The sequence below is a fragment of the Eulemur rufifrons genome, chromosome 7 (genome assembly GCF_041146395.1).
Source record: "Eulemur rufifrons isolate Redbay chromosome 7, OSU_ERuf_1, whole genome shotgun sequence".
Lineage (NCBI taxonomy): Eukaryota > Metazoa > Chordata > Mammalia > Primates > Lemuridae > Eulemur > Eulemur rufifrons.
This window is the reverse complement of record NC_090989.1, coordinates 27,863,962-27,890,698: the sequence shown is the minus strand read 5'-3', so window position 1 is coordinate 27,890,698 and position 26,737 is coordinate 27,863,962. Positions and strand designations below refer to the sequence as shown.

General features: G+C 35.6%; 1 protein-coding gene across 1 annotated transcript in view; it reads right to left on the bottom strand.

Moving 5' to 3' along the window:
* SAMSN1 (SAM domain, SH3 domain and nuclear localization signals 1) overlaps positions 1-26,737 on the bottom strand; it is a 144,335-nt gene that overhangs the window by 78,866 nt on the left and 38,732 nt on the right. The window contains 4 exon segments of the mRNA XM_069472448.1: positions 12,013-12,365; positions 13,600-13,741; positions 17,271-17,278; positions 22,515-22,569. Of these exon segments, the coding sequence (XP_069328549.1) occupies positions 12,013-12,365; positions 13,600-13,741; positions 17,271-17,278; positions 22,515-22,569 (558 nt within the window).

The window sequence follows — 26,737 nt, the reverse complement described above, 5'->3', positions numbered from 1 at the left end:
AATTACATGAAAGAGTTTGGATTTGACTCTAGCTGTTGGGGGGCATTTAAAGGTTTGTGAGGGCAGCAATGACATTATTAGATTTGGGTTCCAGGATCATTAATCAGGCAGCATTAATCAGTTAGATTAGTCAAGTAAATTATTCTGGTAGATTAACCTGGTAATGGTGTGTCATGCTGATGGAAGGAGGAAGACTAAGGTCAGAGAGGCTGGGAGAGATTGCCAAGAAAAGATAGACAAAGTTGAAGACAGACAGAAACAGCTTATCCCAGTTCTGTCACCACTCTCCCACAGACCTCTGGTTTTCTTGAGAAGTAATAAAACTCTCATACCACTTAGCAGTGGGGGGATGTATCCCAAGGACATTCTCCCATGGTAATAATTAGCATCCACTGCTTCCAATTTGAACTAAAAAATTAATTGTAAAATCTGTTGTTCTTTTACTTCTTTGTTAACATTAACACACATCCTGATCCTTCCACTGAAACAATTGCATAAAGAATTTTTCCATTATTCATACTTTTTGTTACCATTTTGATGGGCTCACATAATATTCACAAAAAACTGCCTTATCCTCTTCTTAGGCCCCTTTAAGTACAACCTGGTTGTGTTTTCACCTTGAGATGCTATGTATAAACATTACTCATTTTTCTTTGATTTTTGTTATCATTTTTCTAACCATACTGTGTTTGAATTTTCATACACTTAGGTCTCTGTTTTGTTCTTTCAGGCCTTAGACTTTGCTTCTTCTTGAAAGAGCTTTTGTTATTGTCATTTTTTAAACATATCACACTATTTTTATAAAACTGATTTCAAAATATTTTAGGTATTTGAAGGGAGGAATAGATAGTTGCTCCCTTTTTTCAGGTCTAGATTACTTCCATTTCTTAATATTATAAAATTAATTTGTTGAAGCTTCTCTTTAAGATGGCCGACTAGAGACACAGCTTGTCTGACCATCCCAGCAGAAGAGTAGAGGGTTGAACTGAGGAGAGCGGAGAACAATTACTGCTTGGATGCTGACCAAGGGGAGAGGCAGCAGAGGAGTCTGGGGACCCCACCAAGAGGAGCTGTAAAGCTGAGAGAGAAGAGGATAGAAGAGATCGGCAGCACAAACCAAATCCAGGGAGGCCCACAGCTCAGTGAAAGGGTAAGGGGGCTCCCCTCCCCCACCTAGGTGCCTCAGGCCAGCAGTGGCATGTAGGGCTCTAATCCCATGGAGGAGTCCCACAAGGGACCAAGGCATTCCTGCATCTGGATGCCTCCTCCTCTGCACCTCCTCCATTCCTGGCATCTCAGAAAGTAATTTTGGCTCAAGCCAGCTTGTAGCCATGGCCCCTCCCCACCACGCTGAGAGACTTGTCACCCCACAGTGCGGGTGCATTCCCAGCTGAACCCACCTCAGAGAGTGTAGCCACAGTGGAGGCAGCTGGGATAGGCCGGCAGGACCCAGTGACCCCCAGACACGAGAGCGGTGCAGGGACACCACAGACCCTTTCCCCATTCTAGCTTCTGCTAGAGTGCTCTGTGCTGAGAGGCCTGCTTTACAGCTCCAGGGGTGCATTCCCATCCAAGCCGGTGGGACAGACAGTTTGCAATCTTCCTGCCCACAGTAATTTGGTGTGTTTACCCGCTGGTGGCTCAGACAGGCAGGCTGAACATAGTGCCTCCATCATGAGAGCTGGGCAGGGAGATGTAGGGTAGAGGTTGTGGTTCCAGGCTGAGGTGGCAGGAGAGCCCTTGTGGCTATACTCAACAGGAGGGTGTGAAGGAGCACAGAGGAGCGGGAGACTGTCAGTGCGCCCCATCCCCCAGCCCCCACTGGAGAATCACCATAGTGGAGAAGGCTGCTGCACCGGGACTGAAATAGCATAGCCCCTAGTTCCCATGGCAACCAAATGCCTTGGGCACACAGGCTGAACTGGAGGAGCAGTCCCTCCCACCACTCACTTCCATAGGGAGTGCAGCTTGATGCAGATTCCCATGAGCTTCCACTACTCGCCCAGTAGGAGCATGCCCCTATCAGAGACCTCTATGGATAGGAAGGCCTGCCTCCCTCGCCTTGGGGTCTAGCGGCAGAAAAAGGATGCACAATTAGAGATTCCCCTTAGCCATCAACATCACGTAAAGATAGATGCCAGCAGGTCAAACACACAAACTGTGGGATAGCAGGAGAAGTGGTCTTGGGTAGAGATGGAACACACATGGACTGATCAGATGGAAGAGTGCTGTGGAGTTCCAGGGAACAAATGGGGAGGGTGCATGCCCCACCCCACAGAGAAACTGGGCTAGCGGACAGGGATGGAAAAATCCTGGCGGGGGTCCTTAGCAATCACATGATTAGGCTCCACCCATCAGGAACAGCTCTCTGGGCTTGGAGAGATAGCCCTGAACTCCGTATCAGTGGCTCCCCCTAGTGGTCAGCAAAGCTCCTCACTCAGGCTCTCGCATTCCAGCCACAATCTATCTTGCTCCTCCTTACATATCAGGGGGAGTGGGACCAAGCAACCCCCTGAGAGCTACAGGGCCCCTTATAAAGCTTGGGGCACTCATGTACCCCACCTGGGGGACCACAGCCTACCATAGGCACAAAAGGTTACCTTGGCAGCTGGCTCCTCCATGAAAACTACAATCAACGACAGTGGGAACAACCGCATAGTGCCTTCCAACTGAAGCACTTAGAAAGTGGCAGATTCGTACCCACAAATGCAATCCAACAGCTTGGAAATCCAACAGCTCGCTCCATTGGAAAGAGGTGAAAACAACAGGTTAGAGGTAACCCGAGAGGTCCATCAAACCTGCTAAAAGACCTGAAAGGCAACTCAGGACCAGCACTCCTCTCCCTGACACAGTCAGGGATCAATCTCTGGGGACTCAGTGACAGGGTCATAAGCCAGCCCTAGGACCCCCAGCTCTCGATAAAGAGGCCAGATGAAAAGGAATCAGTTAAAGAACTCCAGAAACATGAAAAATCAGAGTGAAAGGACACTCCAAAAAGAAATTAATAACTCCTTATTGATGGATACCAACATAAAAGAAATGGTTAAAATGACAGATGAAAAATTTCGTATATGGATTGTAAAAAAGTTCAATGAAATACAAGAGAAAATAGAAAACCAACACAAAGAAGCCACAAAAACAATGCAAGAAATTAATGGAAAAAATTTTAAAGCAATGGAAGTATTAAAGAAAAACCAAACATAAATTCTGGAAATGAAAAATTCATTCAAAGGATCACAACACACAGTGGAAAGCCTTAAGAATAGGCTATATCACATAGAAGAAGAATCTCAGAGCTTGAGGATAACACCTATGAGTTAAACAAATCAGTCAAAGAGAAAGAACAGAGAAATAAGAGGAATGAACAAAGCCTGCAAAAAATGAGGCATTATGTCAAGAGGCCAAACATAAGAATCACATGCATCCCTGAGGGTAAAGAAGAAAATATACAAAGGTTGGATAATTTATTTGAGGGAATAACTGAGGAAAATTTCCCTGGCCTAGCTAGAAATCTAGATATCTAGCTACAAGAAGCACAAAGGACCCCTGGGAGATTCATCAAGAAAGGGCAATCACCATGTCACACATCCATTAGGCTGGCCAAAGTGAACAGAAAAGAGGCACTTCTATAAGCAGTAAGGTGAAACAGCTGGTAACCTACAAGGGAAAAATCTATCAGACTAACTGCAGAATTCTCCAATGAAACCTTACAAGGCAGAAGGGACTTGAGACCTATCTTCAGTCTTCTAAAACAGAATAATGGCCAGCCTAGAATTTTGTATCCTGCAAAACTAAGTTATTTATATAAGGGAGAAATAGAGACTTTCCCAGACAAGTAATTTCTGAGGGAATCTGCAAAGACCAGACCTGCCTACAGGAAGTACTCAGACCTGCATTATATATGATCAGTATAATAGACACCCACCAGTGTAAAATCATCTAAAGACTGAAGTTCAGAACCCAGATACCACAATGGCTCAAGAGATAAAACAAAGCAATAAGGATATATCCAACAGGATGAACAGAAATATACCCCACTTATAAATTCTGTGAACAAATGGGAATGACTTGAACTCCCTACTGAAGACACACAGTCTGGCTGAATCGATAAAAAAATACAAGCCATGTATCTTCTGACTCCAGGAAACATGTCTAACCCACAAGATTCATTCAGACTCAAGGTAAAGGGATGGAAAACAATATTACATGCAAATGTAAACAAAAAGAAAGGTGACATAGCTATTCTTATATTAGATAACATAGACTTCAAATCAATAAAAGTAAAGAAAGACAAAGATGGTCATGATATAATGATGAAGGGAACAATTCAACAAGAAGGCTTAGCAATCTTAAATATTTATACACCTAACACAGTGGCACCCAGATACATAAAGAAAATCCTACTTGATCTAAACAAAATGATGAATAGCAACTCTATAATAGACGGGACCTTCAACACCCCACTGACAGAACTGGACAGATCCCCCAGATTATAGACAGAGAAACAATGGACTTAAATAGAACTCTAGAACAAATTGGCCTAACAGACATTTACAGAACATTCTACCCAAGAAATACTAAATATACATTCTTCTTATCAGCTCATGGATTTTTCACTAAAATTGGTCACATCCTAGGCCACCAAATAGGTCTCAAAAAATTTAAAAAAATAGAAATTATAACATATATCTTCTCAGACCACAGTTGAATAAAATTAGAAATCAATTCCAGCAGAAACACTCATCTCTACACAAAGTCATGGAAATTAAACAACAACCTCTATCTGAATGATAGTTGGGTCAAGGAGGAGATAAAGATGGAAATCAAAAGATTCTTCTAACTAAATGATAATGTGGCATGCTGTCAAAATCTGTGGGATATAGCAGAAGCAGTCCTGAGAGGAAAACTCGTAGCCTTAAATTCTAACATCCAAAAGACAGAAAGATCACAAATCAACAATCCATTGAATTGTCTCAAGGAACTGGAAACAGATGAGCAAACTATTCCTAAGCCCAGCAGAAGAAAAGAAATAACCAGGATTTCAGCAGAACTAAATGAAATTGAGAATAAAAGAACTACACAGAAGATCAATGAAATAAAAAGTTGATTCTTTGACAAGATAAACATAATTCACAGGACTCTTGCTAGATTAATAAGAATCAAAATGAAAGTTCTTTAATAAGCTCAATCAGAAATGTAAAAGGAGAATCACAACTGATATCACAGAAATACAAAACATCATCTTTGAATACTATAAAAATCTCTATGCTCATAAACATGGAAATGTGGAGGAAATGGACAAATTCTTGGAAACATACAACCTCCCTAGGCTCAAATAGGAAGAAATAGAACTCTTGAATAGACCAATATAAAGCACCAAAATTGAAGGAGCATTAAAAAAATCTTCCAACAGAAAAAGTCCCAGACCACATGGGTTCACACACAAATGTTACCAAACCTACAAAGAACTGGTACCTATACTGAAGAAATTATTCTGTAACATTGAGAAGGAAGGAATCCTCCCCAACTCATTCTACAAAGCCAATATCACCTTGATACCAAAGCCAGGAAAGGACACAACAAAAAAAGAAAATTACAGACCAATATTCCTTATGAATATAGATGCAAAAATTCTCAATAAAATCTTAGCAAACTGGATTCAACTGTACATCAAAAAAATAATTCACCATGACTAAGTGGGCTTCATCCCAGAGATGCAAGGATGGTTCAACATATGCAAATCTATAACTGTAATTTACCACATAAATAGAAGCAAAGACAAAGATCATATGATCCTCTCAATAGACACAGAAAAAGCATTTGACAAAAGTCAGCAATTTTTTATGTTAAGAACTCTTAACAAAACAGACATAGATGGGACATACCTCAAAATTATTAAAGCCATATATGACAAACCCACAGCCAACATCATACTGAATGGGAAAACTTGAGAGCATTCCCACTTATAACTGGACCAGACAAGGTTGCCCACTATCACCACTTGTATTCAACATAGTGTTGGAAGTCCTAGCCAGAGCAGTCAAACAAGAGAAGGAAATCAAGGGTATCCAAATGGGGAAAGAAGAGGTTAAATTATTGCTCTTTGTTGATGATATGATCTTATATCTAGAAAACCCCAAAGATTCAACCAAGAATTGATAAATAAATTCAGCAAAGTCTTAGGCTACAAATTGATGTACACAAATAAGTAGGTTTCATATATGCCAATAACAGTCAAGCTGAGAATAATATCAAAGAAGCAATAGCAATAACAAAAATAAAATACTTGGGGATATATTTAAATATGGAGGTGAAAGAGCTCTACAGGGAGAACTACAAAACACTGAGGAAGAAAATTGCAGGGGACATAAACAGCTGGAAAAACATATTATGTTGATGGATCAGCAGAAGCAACGTTGTTAAAATGTCTATACTGCCCAGAGTTATTTATAGATTCAATGCAAACCCCATTAAAATGCCAACATTATTTTTCACAGACCTAGAAAAAACAGTTCTATACTTCATATGGAACCAGAAAAGACCACAAATAGCTAATGCAAACTTACATATAAAGAACAAATTGGGAGGCATCACTTTACCAGACTTCACTCTATACTGCAGGGCTATAGTAACCAAAACAGTATGATACTGGCACAAAAACAGAGACATAGACTATGGATCACAACAGAGAACCCAGATATGAACCCATCCTCATATTGCCATCTGATCTTTGATAAAGCAGACAAAAACATACACTGGGGAAAGAAATCCCTATTCAATAAATGATGCTGGGAAAATTGGATAGCCACATGTAGAAAACTGAAACAGGATCCTGCCTCTCGCAACTCACAAAAAGTAATTCACGATGGATGACAGACTTAAACCTAAGGCATGAAACTATAAAAATTCTAAAAGAAAATGTTGGAAAGACTCTTACAGATGTCAGCATAGGCAAAGAATTTATGAAGAAGACCCCAAAATCAATCACAGCAACAATAAAAATAAATAAAGGGGACCTGATCAAATTAAAAAAAATCTTCTGCACAGTGAAGGACACAATCAATAGAGCAAGTAGACAACCTACACTATGGGAGACAATATTTTCATGGTATACATCCAATAAAGGGCTGATAACCAGCATCTACAAAGAACTCAAGCAAATAAGCAAGAAAAAAATCAAACAACCCCATTAATAGTGGGCAAAAGACATGAACATAAACTTTTCAAAAGAAAATAGACTAATGGCCAACAAACACACGAATAAATCCTCAACATCTCTAGTCATCAAGTTAGTGCAAATAAAAACCACAACGAGGTATCATCTAACTCTAGTGAGAATGGTTTTTATCAAAATGTCCCAAAACAACATATGCTAGTGAGGCTGTGGAGAGAAAGGTACACTTATACACTGTTTATGGGGCTGTAAACTAGTACAACCTCTATGGAAAGTAGTATGTAAATTCCTCAAAGAACTAAAAGTAGACCTATCGTTTGATCTAGCAAACCCACTACTGGGTATTTACTCAAAAGAAAAAAGGACATTTTACAAAAAAGACACTTGCACTTGAACATTTTTAGTACCATAATTCACAATTGCAAAGATGTGGAATCAACACAAGTGCCCATTAATACATGAGTGGATTAACAAATGTGATATATGTATACTATGGAGCACTACTCAGCCATAAAAAAATGCTTATCTAGTTTCTTTTGTAACAACTTGGATGCAACTGGAGACTATTCTTAGTGAAGTGTCGCAAGAATGGAAAAACAAACACCACATGAACTCAATTATAAATTGTAACTAAACCGATCAACACTTCTGTGTACATATGGAAGTAAAAGTCAAAGGAAATCAAGTAAGTGGGAGGAGATAGGAAGGGATGAGCAAATTTACACCTAACAGGTACAATGCATACTAACTGGATCAAGGGCACATTTATAATTTTGACTCAAACTGTACAAAAGCAAATTATGTAACCAAAATCTGTGTACCCCCATAAAATTCTGAAATAAAAAAACAAATAACATCTCATCAATTACAGGCTATAATAAAATACCTAATTTTTAAAAATCAAATGGTTTTCTTGTTTTCTCTAAAAAAATAATTTATTTATCCTTTTCATAAGGCTAAAATATCTCTCAGATTTTGAAAAATATGTTTGTTGTTTTCGAAATACTATATTAAGGGAAGGCTACATCTCCTTTGCAACACACAAACTCTATTCTTTCTTACCTTTATTCTCTACCAAGCTTATGGCTCACCTTCCTCTTTTTGTTAAGACATTTTGTTCTCTTAGCATGTAGAACTTCATAAGTACCCTTCAGTCACTCTTCTTGTAAATTGATTCTAAACACTTGGCTTCACATATTATTTTTGGTTACATCCACTTTTACCCTTCTTAAGGTGCATCTGAAATCCCCTCTAAGCACCACTCATCTCAGATATTAGAAAAGAACTGCATCCTTAGTTTTTCCTTTCACGTTTCTCTTGTGGAATATACACTTTCAAAAATCTGACCTTTTACCTCACTCAGTTTATATCAATTCCATAATCATATATATTTCCTTACTCCCTAGATCCCACAGACATTGCAATGAAACATCTGTGTGTGTCTCATTCTCCTGTTGACTTCTGTGAAGGGCCCTTCACAAATAATGTATTTTCCTATCTGATTCAGTTCATTTATGGTATCTCAACTGAATAAAATGTTCTGTCTTAACATAGGCCTCTGGATTCTTTGATTTTTGTATAAATTACCTACTACATAGACTGAGTCCTAACACCATTTCATTTACTCTTCCCAATAGCCCCATGTGGTAGATTTTGATCACTTTGTTTTACAAGTCAGTGTTTTTGGTAGGTTAAGAGTCACTCAGAAAAAAGGGAGTGAGTAAGACTGAAACCACTGTACAGAAATGGAATTAGTAGGTTAAGGAGGCTAAGGAGTTTGCTCAAGCTCACTCTGCTGGTCATGTTAGAGCTGGCTTTAACCCAGCAGAACCAGCCTTAAGAGTGTGGGCCTTCATTGGGCTCAGCAGGGAGTTATAGCTGGGGAAATAAGGACTTTCTGGAAGACAAGTCAGTTTCAGGACACCTCGAAACCCTGACTTAATGATGGAATTAAAGGCACTGGAAGCTATTATTCCTGAAGTTTCTGAAGTTGAGGAGAAATTAGTGCCCTTGTGGATTGGATTCATTTTCCAAGAAATATGGGGTTTAGATCCAGCTCCACCATATCTACATATGTTGGCACATTTTTCTTAAAAATGTGATCACACTCTTACCCTTTAAAATTGCAAAAATGTCACCTCTGACTATCTGTCATTAATAGTAAGTAACACTCATTTCAGAAGCACATCTTTTCCCTCAACACTATTTGCCTTTCTATACCTTCTATAATATGAAAGTTAAATAACCTAAATAATAACCCTGCAATTACTACAGAAAAAAATACCAGGTATGCTAAAATGAAACTGGATATTGTTCACTTGTTATTATTATAGAATATATATGTAGAATATAAAAATAATGATTTGCACTCATCCAACTTCTTTTACTCTAATGTCTCAAATCCCTGAGTGTGAGTGGTTTCATTAAGTTTACCAAACCAATTTAACTCTAACATGCTCTTGAACCTTCTCTCTAAATCCACTGAGACTTTTCTGTCACAAATGCTGAACATTATCATCTGAAATTCTGAGCATTCTGCAGAAAAGTTTGACCTTCTCCTGATAAAACTCATTTAATCATTTAGTTACACACTAAAATAGAAAAAACTACCTAAATACAAACTAAAAACATAACTATTGTGTATTTACCTAAATCTACACAATGTCAACAAACACTCACATATGTAAAATCACTAAATTTATGTATAACTGTATATTTATTAGAATAAGGAAAATTTTGGCTATAAGAACAGTTAGAAAGACAAAAAGAAATGTTCTATCTAGATCTACGGAAACAACGTCCATTGGTTTTTTTAAACTCCATTCATTTAGGCAACAAATGCTACTCAGATATTTATTGAATACCCATCATATTCTAGGAACTTGGAGGATACAAAGATAAATTAGTTATAGGAAGTATACAAATGCCCAACTAATGCCAGTACAGAGTGGAGTACAAAAGCTCCATGAAGACAAGGACAGTGTAGATATTTTTTAGCTCTGTATCTCAGTGCCTAATACTGTGAATGGCAAATATTAGATGCCAATACATATTTGATGAGTGTATAATGAGAAAGTATTGTCCTTACATGATGTAGAATTTCAAAGGAAGGACAGTTACTTCTGTCTGGTGTGATCCTGGAAAGCTTTCTAGAGGACAAAGTATTCAATTTGAGTCTAAGTGATGCGGGGATGGTTCTAAAGGAAAGAACAACATACCAGGCAGAGGCCAATACACAAACACAAAGATACAAAGGCAGGAAAGTGCGAGACAGCCTTCAGGAATAACAAATCATTCAGTTTGGCAGTATAGCATAGGAAATCAATAAGGAAGGACTAGTAAGTACATAAGGCTGAAAAACTAGATTGAGACCAGACTGCTAAAATACAGAAATGTCAAGTTAAGAAGTCCAGATTTTATTTTTAAAGGAATATTTGTGTTTAGATTCCTATATACCAGCTTAGCCACTTGCCAAGAAGTCATCATCCTTGACGCTGCTTCTGAAGACAGTTGTCAGAGAGATTCTTCAGAAGCAAGTCCTAATTATATTATCAGCTACTCTCTAAGAAGCTGCTCCAAGTGCAAACATGAAAAGTACAGCAGCCCCATAAGAGAAGATAAGGACTAAAGAAGTAGGAGAGACATTCCTAGAAATGATTAATGTTGGGGAGTTTCACCAGTTCTAAGTCTGTTACCAGACACCTGTCATATTTAACATGGTATTTTAGACAAAAGTTACTTTAGCTCTAGTCTTCAGAAAGTTAATGCATAAATCTTAACAGATAAAAAGGACTCCAAGGGAATATAACTCTTTGGAGACCTGTAATATGTTATAAAATATAGCCCCTTTCTAATGAGAGACTGATTCTTAGACCAAAATGGCATAGCATAGTGTTCCTGGGTACACAAAGTTGTTCCATTCCTTCACTGCAAACACAAATGACCATGAACTGTAGAGAAATAGAGGTACAAGACATGACTTAAGGAACTTACAATCAAGTTGAAAATAAGTTGGAAACTCTTAAATCCTAGAAGATTTATGATATTTAATTTTAGTTTCTCAAATACCTCATGAGTTCAATACAATTATTTCCATTTTATAGTTAAGAAAATTAAGATTAAAATGTGTAATTTGCTCAGTGAAGAAAAGTAGCAAAGCCAGAATTCAAACCCAAATTGTTTAAATTTCAGAGTTCATGTTTTCTTTTATACCATATAGCTTTAACATCTATTAATAGCTTAGTATATGGAATACTCCATATTGTATTATCTAAAAGCAGAATCTATAGCATAAGACTATCTAGTTTCTATGTCTTGGCTCCACCTCTCCTTAGCTGACTGTCTTTGCACCTATTCCTAACATTTTTATGCCTCAGTTTCTTCAATTGTAAAATAAGGGGGAAATAATATTAAAATATCAGTACTTACCTTATAGGATTGCTGTGAGATTTAAATGAGATAATACATGTAAAGTGCTTAGGTGAATGCTCATTAAATTTAGCTGTTATTTGTCAGTGAAACTTCATTATAACGGCAAAAATTTAGAAAATTTGATGCACATTTTCTTGATCGCAACATCCAAAGTCTTCCTTCAATTAAAAAGAAATCCCTGGAACATGTTATGCAGTAGTTTAATTGTATACAAAGGAATATATGTAGTATCAACATGGGCAAAGGTCACCACAGTTGCATAGTTTTTTGAAAAGACAACTCTAGTAATACTGGTAACTTTCCTGACACTGATAAATAGGACTGATTAGCACATTTGTTATCTGTTTCTTTCCTGCCAGTACAAACCCCCAAACAAGATGACACATATCTGTAGTTTACAGACTTACCCATGAATGTAAGAGATCCATATCTGAGCAAGAAGACTGGAGATGTGGGTGGTGAATACAGGAGGAGGAGTGGTCCCAGGGTCCAACTTGGGAAATTTGGAAATCAACATATGGCCAGATTGGATTTTCTGCAAAAGGCTTCCAGCTGTGCCACATGTGAACTTCACCTTCGCAGTGGGCTAACTTATCTTCCCAGTTGCATTCATTAGAAGTGCTAGATCTACTCAGTGATGCAGAAAGAGAACCCAATCCAATCTCCATATCTTCCTTCCTCCTTGTGCTAATATTACTAACTTTCTTTTCTTGAGATTTGGTTAATTTCAAACAGGAAATCACTGTGTCATCTTCATCTTCTGAATGACAAAAAAAAGTTAAAAACTAAAATTGCTTGTAATTCTTCACATGTTGAAATTATAAATACTATACTTCCCTTTATACAATAGAAATGAACAATACTTGATAAACCAAGAGGTCATTCAATTTCACAAAATAATATACAATAGCATTCTTTAAAGAGTAAGTTCTTTTGTTATATGAAATTATTTGTTTTTTAAAAAATCAGATTTATCTGAAACTTTTTGAAATCATATGTATTAATTAAAGTCAATTGGACTGGAATGAATGGAAGCCACATGCAAATAGAATACTGAAAGATATTTGAGAAAAATTATTTAAAAAAAACCTCACATCTTATTAGATCATGTGCTTCTATTCTTGGATATTTTTAACTTTTTTGAGGTCATGTGTATATGAGAGCATCATAAGAAAGCAAATGAAATTGTTTTCCTTACTTAAAAGAAAGAAATCTCAGTGGATATGGGCTGAAATCCTACTGACATTCTGAAATTATCTATTTTAGTATCAATCTGCAAAGAAATATATGCATGTACTGTGTCTTATAGTGAAATATTTTGGAAAAGCAAGAACAAGACTGAGAAAACAAAAGAAAAATTTGTATCTTTAATACTATAAAGTTGATTAGTGAGATCTATATTTATACAATGTGGCAAGGGGTCTGATGAAATTTCTAGCAACATATAAAAGAGTTACAGAAAATAGAAATATATATCACTCATAGTAAATTGCCCTATTATCATTAAATCTCTTTAAATCCAAGTGTTCAATAGGTGTAAGCAAATGATTATGATTAAGAATGCTACTATAAATAAATAAATGTAAATCAAAGTTGCATGTCATAAACATACCAATTTGCTACACTTACATCAAAATACAAACTACTATTTTCCATGGCCAAGGAATGGGAACAGTGGATATTGCTGACCCTCATTTTCTTGCTGAGATTCATCCATAGCCCTCATGCACACGAGCCTGCACGCTTCTCTCTCTCTCTCTCTCTCTCTGCTCCTGAGACTGGCCCTGAAGGGAAGGAGAAATAGGGTGGGCATAGGGCTGGGGTGAAATTCAGGAATAGGATGGGGATATTTGTTTCAAAATAACCTGGCAATAAAAAAACCCTCAATGTTTAATGATTATTTTAAGACTTTATCTAAATGGACTTCATTAATATATGCTTCCCCAGTTCTCCCTCAAAGACTTTTTAGCAGCTTATTGAGAGCTCTTACTCACGGAAATTTATCAGCGTAGGTTTCACCTCATCCAGACTCTGCACCCTGGCTTTCTTGGACCAAACCAGTTTCTGTAGTCGCTTTAGTGTCCGCATGGATTCCACAGGGTCACCATCTGATTTTATGGCCTAGCACAAACACAGCTCAAGGTAAAGACAAATTATTCTTCACAAATGATGAAATGTGAAATACATCGAGATCATAAATGTGGGAAAATTAATAGTGCAACGTTAAAACCTGAAACCTGAGTCAATTTAAGCAATAACTTGAAAGCACAACACATTTTGGGGGGTTCAAAATTGTAAAGTACATTACAACTGTCCAGACATAGTAAAACAGAGTGGTTTTAGCAACTTTCTTTTTAAATTCAAAATGCAGCAAAATAGACTGAGTTCAGAGCCATCAATAAATGACTCACTTTTGCCCAATGTGAAGGAGTGGAAAAGAACAAGGTCTGCAGCATGATATAAATGGAACAAAAAGTTTAAAGTTGCTACTTGCAAGTGTTGGAATAGACTGGTAGTATGCAAAGTCTACCTACTGATATCATATAAAGCAAAATTCAAATCATCTTCATTTTCCTCTTGGAAATTTCTAGGAAAACAGCATTTATTTCAAGTTTGGACTGTTTTCAAATAACATACATTTTTCAAATAGTCTCCTGCTTTCTAGAAGATATGCACTGAGCAAAACAAAAGATAGCCACAGCATATCATATTATGTTTTAGTATGTCAGTGTCACTTGTTTATTATCATAAAATATGGATAAAAAAGAGTTAAAGTTGTATTAATGACTCACGTTTTCCTTGGATGATACAGAAATATTTCCCGCTAGTTTAATGTTGGTGAATTTGTATTTATACTGCTTTTATTTATTATTTTTAGGATATTTCCTCTTAACGATTTCAAAATATTTTGGAAATTAATAATTTGTATGCTAAGTTTTATATTAATTGGTAAAATAGTTGTATTCTGTTATATCAACAAGATGTGAAGTAATACATATGCGAATACTTCTTTTTCATCCAGAGAGCTCTGGACTCAGAAATATTTCTCCAATTTTGTCTCATTCTTTCCATTAAACCACTGATAATTGACATGTAAATACTGCAGTTTTCAAAAGGCCAATGATTTGCTTCCTCATTAATGTTTGAATGAGACTTATTTCTAATAGTGCTTTCCAATCCTTTGACAGAGACTATAAGCCCAAGGAAATGTTTGGAAGTAAAGGATATGTGGTATGCAAACATTTCCAATCATTATACTCAACTTTCATTTTTGATCTTTAAGAATAACTTTGAAAACCCAATATAAACTTGGTGTTCTGTCTCTACATAACAGCACCTAAGTAGAAAATGTGATGTTTTGTCAGAGCAAGGCATACATGTTTGCATTAAATAAATGAGAAAATATTGAAATCACTTTAATCTTTCAGAAAGGACTGCCACAAGATATTCTTAGATATGCAAAATCCTCCCTCTCTTTCCAAAGGTCAGGCTCGGTTCAACACAATTTTTATTGCTGTTTATTTTTTGTATTATTTTCTCAGTATTTCTTTTCAATGTTTTCTGAGTTACTTGGTTTTATAAACCCCTTACAACTCAGGAAGATCCCTTTTCTAATATTTAGACCATTCCAGAAGTAATAAGCTGACATAGCACAACCATTTTTTCTTTGCTGTGCCTCTTTTCTTATGGCACCTTCCTCCTGTTACAACCAAAGCTTGATTGTTCCATTGAAACACTGGCATCAGAACTAGCCCTCTCTCTATCCCTTCTTTATGAAAAAGACTTTCACCTGATTTGGAGAAAGGTGTTGTATACCAGGGAAATTGAACTTCATATTAATGATTTGCCCTCAGGAGGAATGGAAGCATTTGGAAGGTGTCTAAATTCAGATGAGTGAGATCTCATGGCACTGAGCTTTTAAATCAACCTAACCCCTCATTGTTTTGTTCACACTCTATTATTTAAAAAATGTAAAAACACAATATTGTTAATATTTGTATCTTTATTCACTTTATCTTCAAGTTACTAGACATCAGTCTACTGTATTTTATTCATTTTTTTAATACCAGATGCCTAGGATAGTGTATGGCTCAACAAATGTTTGCTGAATGTAAATGCACTCCTAATTTTATACATATGTTTTATATGCCAAAAGGATTATCTAGAGTACATTTTTGATACTAGACTAGCTACAGTCTAACAGCAAAGTAATACTTTGGGACAACTTCCTCTTGCTATTAGGTAGATATACATGAAGGATGAAAATTAGAGCTATTATTATTTTATAAGAGATATAGCATCTTTAAGACTATGTATTAAAAAGAAATCTTCTAGAAAATTTTTAAAATAATAACCATATTCATCTCAATCCCATAATCTGTTCCCAAATATTTGTGCTGAATGTGATTAAAATTTATAATAACATGTCTAATTTCTTCTTTTTTTTATTTCAAAATGTTATGGGAGTATAAATGTTTTTGGTTACATGGATCACTTTTGTAATGCTTGAGTCAGGGTTAAAAGTGTACCTGTCACCCAGATAGTGTTCACTATACCAGTTAGGTAGGTTTTCACCCATCCCCTCCTCCCCTCTGCTTGATTTCCGTTACCTCCCTTTATGCACATGTGTGTTCAATTAGTTCTAATTTGATAGTAAGTACTTGTGGTGTTTGCTTTTCTATTCTTTAACTACTTCACTTAGGATAATGGTCTCCAGTTCCATCCAAATTGTTGCAAAAGGCATTAAGTCATCCTTCTTCATGACCCAGTAGTGTTCCATGGGATATATCCCATGTGTATACACACACACACACACACACACACACACCACATTTCGTTAATCCACTCATGAACTGACAGGCATTTGAGTTGATTCCACATCTTTCCAATTGCGAATTGTGCTGCTATAAACATTCAAGTTTAGGTGTCTTTTTGATAAAATGACTTCTTTTCCTTTGGGTAAATACCCAATAGTGGGATTGCTGGATCAAATGGTAGGTCGAATTTTAGTTCTTTGAGGAATCTCCAGGGTAATTGGGTGAGGATGTGAGAGGGAGTTTATGAATATAGACTGAGTGATTAGGAATAGCTTCACTGAAGATACTAAAATTCAGGCCTGACTGATGAGAAAGAACCAGACAGATGTGAAAATTTAGAGATGGTTTTGGATTCAACAGATAGTCAGGAAGGATATTTAACCTGAGACATGAATGACAGAAAAGGGTCAGCCAGGCAAACAGCAGAGAGAAGAGAAGTCCTGGAAGAGGATACAATTTCTGCAAAGTTTCTAAAGCTAGAATTCCTAGAAGAATTCTTAGTGTCTTCCCAAGAAGGGAAAGAATGAAAGAGTACCATGAGATGAGACCAGAGACCAACTGGAGTCCCTGAAGGAGGCTTTTGTAGAGCAGGTTGAAAAATATGTAATATTGAATCAGGGGAGTGACACAGCTTGGTTTACATTTGTGGTCATTTTCTTTCTCTATTAAAGTTTGATCATCTTCCCAACAGCATTCAAATGTGCTCTGATCTTATCCATTTTTACTTCACTATCCTTTATTTACCACTTTTTCTATTCCCTTTTCTAAGCATGCATCTCAAAAAAAAAAATTAACTGTGTACTCTTCTTTGAATTTAATTCCATTAATTTTCTATCCTTTCAGCCCACCTCATCTACTCATCAATCAGCTTTTGTCTCTACCATTCCTCTTAAATTGCTTTTGTGGTCCTTAGCAATGTTGATCACAATGAATTCTAGAAACATTTTCTTTTGTTGGCTTCTATGACAATATGTTCCCCTGATTTTCTTTTTGTCTTTTTGGGCTGTTCCTTCTCTAACTCCTATTTGGTGATGCCTTCCTTTTCCTGAAATTAAATGCTTAAATTCCTTTAGGATTAGCTTGGGGCTCTTCTAATATCACCATCATTGTCTTCTCATGTGTATACATGCATACACATACCACTTTTAATATCACTTATTTGGTGATGACACCTAATTTATTTCTTTATCCAGGCTTCAGACTTAAAACATCCAACAATCTGTTTAAAACAATTGATAAGCAGAATCAGGACTGACCTCTAGACTTTTCCCCAAATATGATTCTCATCCAGTCTTCTTCAACTCAGTGAATGCCATCTTCATCTACCCAATTGCACATTCCATAAATCAGAGGTTAGTCTATCCTATCTCCAAAATATATCCTGAATTTATCTTTCTGCATCTCCCTTGTTATCTCCTTAGTTTAATTTACTTTCATTGAAACTATTGTCAAGTCTCTAATTGGTTTTCTTTTTATTTTTACCTTCTAAATTAAAGTCTTCTTTGAAAGTTGTAAATCTCCATCAAAATGGTAATTATATGCGACTGTAAATGTAATTTTTCATATGTATACATAATATGTATATACTTTATCTTTCATATGTATTTACATTTATAAATGTTAGTATCTTTTAGTTCAATTTGCTCACTCTTCCTTAAATAACGTAAAAATTTCATTAGAAGTGCTAGGTTAAATACATCTCATTTTCTGACATGTTGGTTGACTATTAAGATTATAAAATAATTTTTAGAAAAAAGCATCAATGAATTATTGAACTGAACTAGTCTTACAATCATATTTTATGAGTTGGGATGGAAATTACTGGACATTTAGTCTACAGCCTACTTTAAAAAATGAGAAAATACAAAGAAGCTAAATGGCCTACTCAAAGAAAGATAATTTATTAATAATAGAGTGAGGATGAGAATCAAGTATTCTTACCTTTAATTCAATGTTCTTCCTTACAAAAATTTTTAAAGCCAGCTAATTACTAGTTATCTAGTATTGATAGCCAAATTAAGACCAACAAAATTCAGAGATTTGATTTGTAAGTTAAATATGGTTTTCTAATACAGAGGATGAGCATTATGTAGACATGTTCAGATTTATAGGCCTACCCTCTTAAATACACACACACACACACACACACACACACACATTTGCTGGAAGGGCATTTAAATCTTTTATGATTTTATGCCTTTATTTTTTTACAGAGGAAAAACTTTGGCTTATAAAGACTAATTAAACCCAGATCGCCTATCCGTCTGAATTAGGTTCTCTTTACTCCATTAATGAAAAGGAAGCTGGAAAGTAACATGACAGACCTTGAATGAAGTTTTAAAAAATCCCCTTTGTTCTTTCTTTTGTTCTTAATTTCTGATTTCAAAAAAATTTCCTCTGTAGTGTCATCTTTAACAGGTATTCAAATAGAAAATCCTGATCAACTGATGTCTGTTTTATATAATTTCTTCAATAGGAGAAATGGATATTTTTCTAAAATTAATTTTGGTTTATTTTTAAAGAAAGCTGTAATAAAAACCTTGAAGTGAAACTTCAGGTAGTTTCAGGTGTTTTGCATTGACAGTTTTCTCTGAGCTTCCTGGTCTTATGACTTTTTGCTTGGTTATTCAAAATTTACCAAGGCACAGGGCTTTAGAGATTATTTTTTTATGCTCACAATATATTAAGCAAAAAATCAAAATGTAAATTTGTATGAAAATATACAGCACTATAAGTGCTTTTTTTCCCTTCTTTATATACACTGCATTTCCAAGTTTTCTACAATGAAGATGTATTATTACTTCTGCAATTGGGAGCAACGCTATAATTTAAAAAATGTATTTAGAATGTAGGTCTTAATCATCAAATCTGTCCCTGCCAAGAAGGACAGAAGTACCCAGTTATTCTACTATGAATTCTTTCCTGGCCACTTGAAAGGAAAGGCAACTAGAGACTGGATAAAAAGGAGAAAGTTATTTTCATGGTAAAAACAAAAATAAAGAATAAGCTTTAAATAGTGAATTATTAAACCCCCAAATCTATATCTTCATTATCTTCTATACAAAGTGACTAGTCTTCTTCATTCATGACCTAAAACATACTCTAAGGAGATAATTTGTAAGGTCACAAGATCAATCAACATTTGGTATGTCAATAGACAGTATAAAACCAACAGGATTATAAACTAGAATCAATCAATGCAAACACATGAAAACAAACACATTTCATTTCAGAGCTTTATTTTACTGCTTTCTTGTAACTATGACTAATTAAAAAGACAATTTGAAAATAATTCATTTATGCAAATGAAATATTGATTGAAGAAATAATTGCAGTTGGTGGGAAAATTGCCATGTTGATATTAAATATTCATATACAATTGTAATTACAAAATTTATTTTTTCAGTATGGAAAGTGAAATTAAACTAAGACTAGACTAGCACTTAAAATAGAGGTAGGCACAATTTAAAAAGTCATTGAATAAATAAGTAATTGAATGAATTAATTAATAAAAATCAAATATATTCTCCTAGAAGACCTATAAGACATTAACTTTTTCATTTATCATGTATTTACTGAGCACCTGCTCTGTGGGAGATGCAAAGGAGAATGAGACATTTTGTCTGCCTCTGATACTCATCGCTTAATACGAGTGCTAAGAAAAATATTCATCTATTTCTGTGGCTATCCACTTCTGTAGAAGATGAACTCTTTGGGGTTCCAGTGCTGTTTTGCTCATCTCAGTTCCTAGTTTTAGTATGTTCAATAAATATATTTGAACTGAACGGGTGGCCAAAAATACATCTGGAGGAAAAGGTTAATGTGTGTCATATGAGAAGTATAAATAAAATCCAATCATTATTCACAGGAAAGAAAAGCTGCATCAGGCTGAGGTAGGGAGGGGAAATGTGCTTGGATATAGGATTAGCAGGCATTTAAAAAGCTAAGCAGTATAATTTAGGATGTCCAACAAAGCCATTTATGTAAGAGTCTTATCCTGCTATGTAAATACAAACCATCCACTCAAGTCCTAATACAGGTTCCTAGTTCCTTTTCCTTGTTTTCAAGCAGATTCTGAGGTTCATAATTCTGGTCTCAGAATAATCTGCCCTCTGGGAATGCAATAAGGAAGGAAAGGGGTTTTTCAGAAGTCACACAAGCCATATTTTCCATGGCATAAAGAAGTTGCAACTTCATGGTCATCTCTGCATACTTCTGTAGGGGAAACCAAGACTTCTCTTTGCTCATTGACCCAAAGGTTGAGGTCAATCTCTTAATATGGAGATACCACCAAGCCAAGCTGGAAGTTTCCAGGACTACACAAAACAGAGATGCAAATGGGGGTAGTGTTGGTTTAAGAGGAAAGATCACAGAAGCAACATCTTTCTGACTTCCTGTGTAATATCCGCTGCTCTGAAATTTTGAAGAAGTTTCTAGAACTGCTCATAAGAACATTTCTCTTTTTGGGTACACTTCCTAGCTGACAAAAAAAAATATGGACAACAGAAAATGTAAGAGCCAGTATATAAATTAATTAATTTTTATTAAGCACCTATTGGTTTCCTAGCAACAGGAGTAGCTACGGGTACGGGAAATTACATAGTTAAAAAAAAAAAATCTTTGTATGTAGGAGTTATCATTTAATACACACACAAAATCTCATGAAAACCTGGCATAAGAACCAGCCCTGGTCTACAGATAAATGACTGTTCTGCTTTGAAACTCTGCTTTATGACCAGCTGTGAGAACACTTTACTTCTCCACAATTCAGCCCCTTCATCTATAAAACGTGGAGTAGGATCATAAGAATTCATTGGTCCTCAAATAAGTTTTGGGACATTAGACTAGATAAGTATCTCCTTTTGTTACTTTACATAAACCCTTGGATCTTAGAAAAGTATCAAGGAAAAAGTGGGAATGAGCTACTATTAATAACAGATTATCAGAGTTTGAAGAAATCTTTTCTAGTCCAACTGCTTGCTTCAAAAATGAAGAAACTGAAACACAGAAATGTGAACTGAGTGTCCTAAGAGCACAGTCAGTGGCAGTGCCAGGTCTCTTGATCCAGTTCTCTCGCTTAAAAATAAGGTATTTCCTAGTTTTCCCAAATGCATAGCTTTATTTTCATATGGAAGTCCTTTTGGTATTCATTGAGATCCATTTGCTTTTTCCCACAGCTCTTTGATATTTAATTTGTTATTAAAAACTCAGAAGCCATGAGAAATAGGAAGGACAGAGCTCAATAAATATTTTAAGAAATAGAAGTAATATTTAAATAGTACCTGTCCATCACCTCTTCCTCCCACCTGGCATAGCTTGGACAAAAAAATATAGCTGAAAGGAAAACTATTTTACAAACTTAGATGTTAATAACATGTTAATTACCTTTGGGGAAAAAAGCTATAAGTAAAGATATTGAAACTATTACATGCATACCTACATAAAGAAACATGATTTGTTGAAGGTAATTATTTGGCACAAAATCTGCAAATCGATATTACAATTACATTGTGAGAAACAATAATCAAATAAATTGCACAATTTAGCTTGCAGTGTTCCCCAAACCTGTCTGGAACAAGAATTACAAAAAAGACTTACAGTTTATTCAAGTCCATAATGCTATAATACTTATCAATGTACATGAAGTCCTGGAAACTTGCCAGAAATTCTAAAACATGTCCTTTCCATAAACCTCTGTTTAGCAATGGCTCAATAAGGAAATGAAAAGCAGTTGATGGGATTTGAGGATTTTAATATATAAGGGAGAGATGGCACACAAAGAAGATACACTTTTTAACATTATAAAATATTTCCTATCTCAGGATAAATCACTAAATTTTAGTAAAAAATTTTTACATAATGACCTATCCGTCTTTGAAGGAAATGCTTTATGCTTCTCTTAGGTCAGGAGACTGCTCAATACAGACAAGTCTCTTTTTATGTTCTTTAAAAACACTTTCATGTGGCAGCTGAAAATAAATGTAATAAAGAACTACAGAAAACAGTTCTCATTCATTAAAGTGATTGGGAAAGAGATGGAAAACCCACTTAAATAGTCATATCTGGGGAGAAATTTCTCAGCTTTTCACCACCAGTAGGCCTAACATATCTTTGATAATGAAATGGACCCCAACATTCAGAGGTCACCTTTGTTAGCATTAGAAATAGGAAAGGAGACAACTGATGTTAACATTCTTTAAAAAACAAAGCAAAACAAAAAAATTCCACAAAGCTACCAAAATAATTGGGAAAGGATCCATTGTCTTAATTAGAAACAATTATCTTGTTATCAAAGTGCACTGATTAATGTTTCATCAGTGGTTTCATCTGTACATACACATATAAAGATAAATACAGAATTTATATATATGTTTATATGTATATATGGTGCATATCTGTGTGTTTGTGTATATAAAATGTATATATACTCCCCAGATTCATTCCCCAGACTTCACATACTCCAATCCCAATCCATGGTCAAAAGCCTAGAAAAAGGTTGGGATTAATGGAAAGAGAATTAAGATCAGGAAAATGTTTTATGAAGTAGTCCACTGTAATCCCTTAGTGCCCAACATTGTGAACATAATGGGCATCCATTTTTGAGACTCTGATTGAGTTTAAACTCAAACCAAATATACATTTGGAATTGGGTAATAACCCAAGTCATAGCATAGAATATCTTTTATTACATTTAGTGAGTGTAAGCTCCTTACTGTCAACTTCTACTCCCTTTGGAAAATCTACATAACTGGTATCAAACACAGTTTCTACCTAGGGCATGTCAAGACTGCAGCAAAGGGCATTTGATGGAGTTTATAACAGAATGTGTTTACTAGCCATTTTCTGAGTTGCATAATTCCTTTAAAAAATGAGTGAGGATAATGCTAAGGAATATCACAAAATTCCTCTCAACCTTTTAAAGTGATCAAAAAGGAAAATACCCACATATATTTGGAGTTGGAATTTAACCATAAAGTATAGTTTATTCATCAAATTCATTTGTTAGAACCATTTCCTCTTTGAATAAAAGTTAAAACGGAAAGTTGCTTAAACTATATTCCTTGCTTTAAAAGGGAAAGTGCACTTACCATAAATGCTGTATAACTTTGGACACGGACATGAGAAAATCTAGTATAATTTTAATTTCACTTCACCAGAAGCAACAGATGTGGATTCCATATTAACATTCTATGTTCCTTTAACAATAACTAAAGCCACTTTTTAAAGTCTTCTACTATTAAAGAGAGATTAGACTCTCTTACTAGATAACAAATATAGCCCTATTGTTTCTATCTAGAAAATGAGTTATAATATTGCTCTTGAGAGGTAGGAAAACTCCTCTATCTATAACCTCAATATATTACTAGGTAGCTCTAATGGTTTTAAAATATGCCCACAAATTCTTTCTTTCTAATTTTTAAATTTTTAATTATTATGGGTATATAATAGTTGTATATCTTTATAGGGTACAAGTGATGTTTTGATACAGGCATATAAAGTAAATTAATCACATAAAAATTATTGAGGCATCCATTACCTCAGGCATTTATGATTTCTTTGTGTTAGGAACATTCTAATTCCACTCCTTTGGTTATTTTAAAGTATATCTTAAATTTTTGTTGATTATAGTCACTTTGTTATGCTATCAAGCATTATTCATTCTAACTGCATAACTATATTTTTGTACCCATTAACCATCCCCACATTATCTCTCCCTCCCTGCTACCCTTTCCAGCCTCTGGTAACCACCATTCTACTCTCCGTCTCCATGAGATCGATTGTTTTTAATATTTTGTTTCCTCACATGAGTGAGAACATGAGAGATTTGTCTTTCTGTGCTTGGTTTATTTCACTTAACATAAGATTCTCCAGTTCCATCCATATCACTGCAGATGGCAGGATTTCATTCTTTTGTGGCTATATAATATTCCATTGTGCATATGTATCACAATTTCTTTATCCATTCATCTGTTGTTAGATACTTAGGATGATTCCAAATCTTGGCTATTTGTGAATAGTGCTACAATAAACATGGAAGTGCAGATATCTTTTGGTTATATTGGATCCCCCTCCTTTGGATATATAACCAGCAGTGGTATTGGTGAGTCATATGGTAGTTATATTTCTAGTTTTTGGAGGAACCCCCATACTATTCTCCATAGTGGTTCCCACCGACAGTGTACAAGGGTTCCCCTTTCTCCACATTCTTGCCAGCATTCTCGTTATTGACTATATATGGAACCACAGATATAAAAGCCATTTTAACTGGAGTGAGATGATATCTCATTGTAGTTTTGATTTGTATTTCTCTGATGACTAAAGATGTTGAGCATTTTTTTCATATACATTTTGGTCATTTGTTTGTCTTCTTGTGAGAAATGCCTGTTCAGATCCTTTGTCCATTTTGTTAATCAATTAATTTGACTTTTTCCTATTGAATGTTGGAGCTCCTTATATATTCTAGTTATTAATCCCTTGTCAAGTGCGTAGTTTGTAAATACTTTTTCCCATTCTGTGAGTTGTCTCTTCACTTTGTTGATTTTTTCCTTTGCTGTGCAGAAGCTTTTTAGCTTGGTGTGATCTGATTTGTCCAATTTCACTTTGGTTGCCTACCCTTTGGGGGTATTATTCAAGGAGTCCTTGCCAAGACCAATTTCCTGAAGTATTTCAATGTTTTCTTTTAGTAGTTTCATAGCTTCAGGTCTTATATTTAAGTCTTTAACCAATTTTGATTTGATTTTTGTATATGGTGAGAGATAAGGGTCTAGAAGTTTCATTCTTCTGCATATGGATATCCAGTTTTCCCAGCACCATTTATTGAAGAAACTGACCTTTCTCCACTGTATGTTCTTGGCAGCTTTGTTGAAGATAAGTTAATTATAGCTGTGTGGATTTATTTCTGGGTTGTCTATTCATACATAAGGACTATCCTTTGGTTGACACTCGCAGGTACTGTGAATAATCTGTCATTTTGTTCTCCTTTTTTCCTTTTCTGCCTTACTCATTGTTCACACTTTTGTTTAGAACCATCCCAAATTTATCTGATAAAACCTAGTGAGGGACCTGTCTCTCCTGCTTGTTAACAGATCACAGCATAACCTTAAAGTATTTTTCCAGTGACTCAGTGATATGACCTTAGTTAAGCTCAGCTAAAAGCAGTTTCATTTTAGTCTGTATTTCCTAACAATGAGGTGCTGCACTGGATATAGTTTTAAGTCTATATATAGCCAATGGGCTGTATATAGCTAATATTTTGTTAATAATCCAATTTTCATCTTGAGGACTAACTGACCAACTCTAGACACTGATTACACTGCATGTGAACTGAAGGAAGCTAGTCTAGGTTGCACAATCAAAGGTGAGTCTAGACACCATCCAGCTATGTGGACACAGTTTTTTCTGATTACTTAGCTAGAGCAGTTAGAGTTCAGCATTAGCAGAAGTGATTGTTTTAAAGATAAGATGTATTGGTTAAGAATGTATTTAGCTTTGAGAAACAGAAAACCCAAGAGTAGTGGCTTAAACAAGTATGGGGCTTGCATTTCCATAAAATTGAGCTGCAGACATAGGCAGTCCAATGTCAGTGCAGCTCCTCAGGACTGTCATTGGTGATCTAGGCTCCATGCATTTGCCTTTTCCACCATCCTCCATGGGTGTCTTTTGCCTCATGGTTGGAAGATGGCTGCCAACTTGCCAGGTATCACTTCCAGCTCCAGGCAAGAAGGAGGGCAAAGGACAAGCTTTATCCTAATGAGACGTTGCCCTTTTTTTCAGGAAAGAAAGCCTTCTTTGGAATTTCTGCCTATATTTCATTGGCCAGAACTGGCTTCCATGGCCAGCCCTAATTATGAGGAGGCTGAAAATTCAAATACTTAACTTTGCAGTATCCACAGTAATGGACATCAAGAAAGAAATTGATTGAAATGTACCTGGAGTGATCTAAGCCTTCATATTTGAATAGCTTCCATAGAAAGGAACCTCAAGGTTTTAGGGCATGTATATATGTATATATGTATGCATATGTACACATACACACATATATGTGTTTTTAATTAATTGATTCACTCAGCGACACATTTTCTCCATTAAAGGAGCTCAGGGAGAAAATATTTTGGTTCAGTCCTAGGTAGGGGTGCTTGACAGTGCTTAATATTACCAGCACTGAAGGTAATAAATGTTATCCCTCTTTTCTATCATGAATATGAATGACGCTCTGAAGGCTGAATGCAACCTAAGAATTTACGTGAGAAATGAGGCATGCAACATTTTTGAAAATATATTAGCCCAAAGTCTGTATTACTGCATATTTTATACC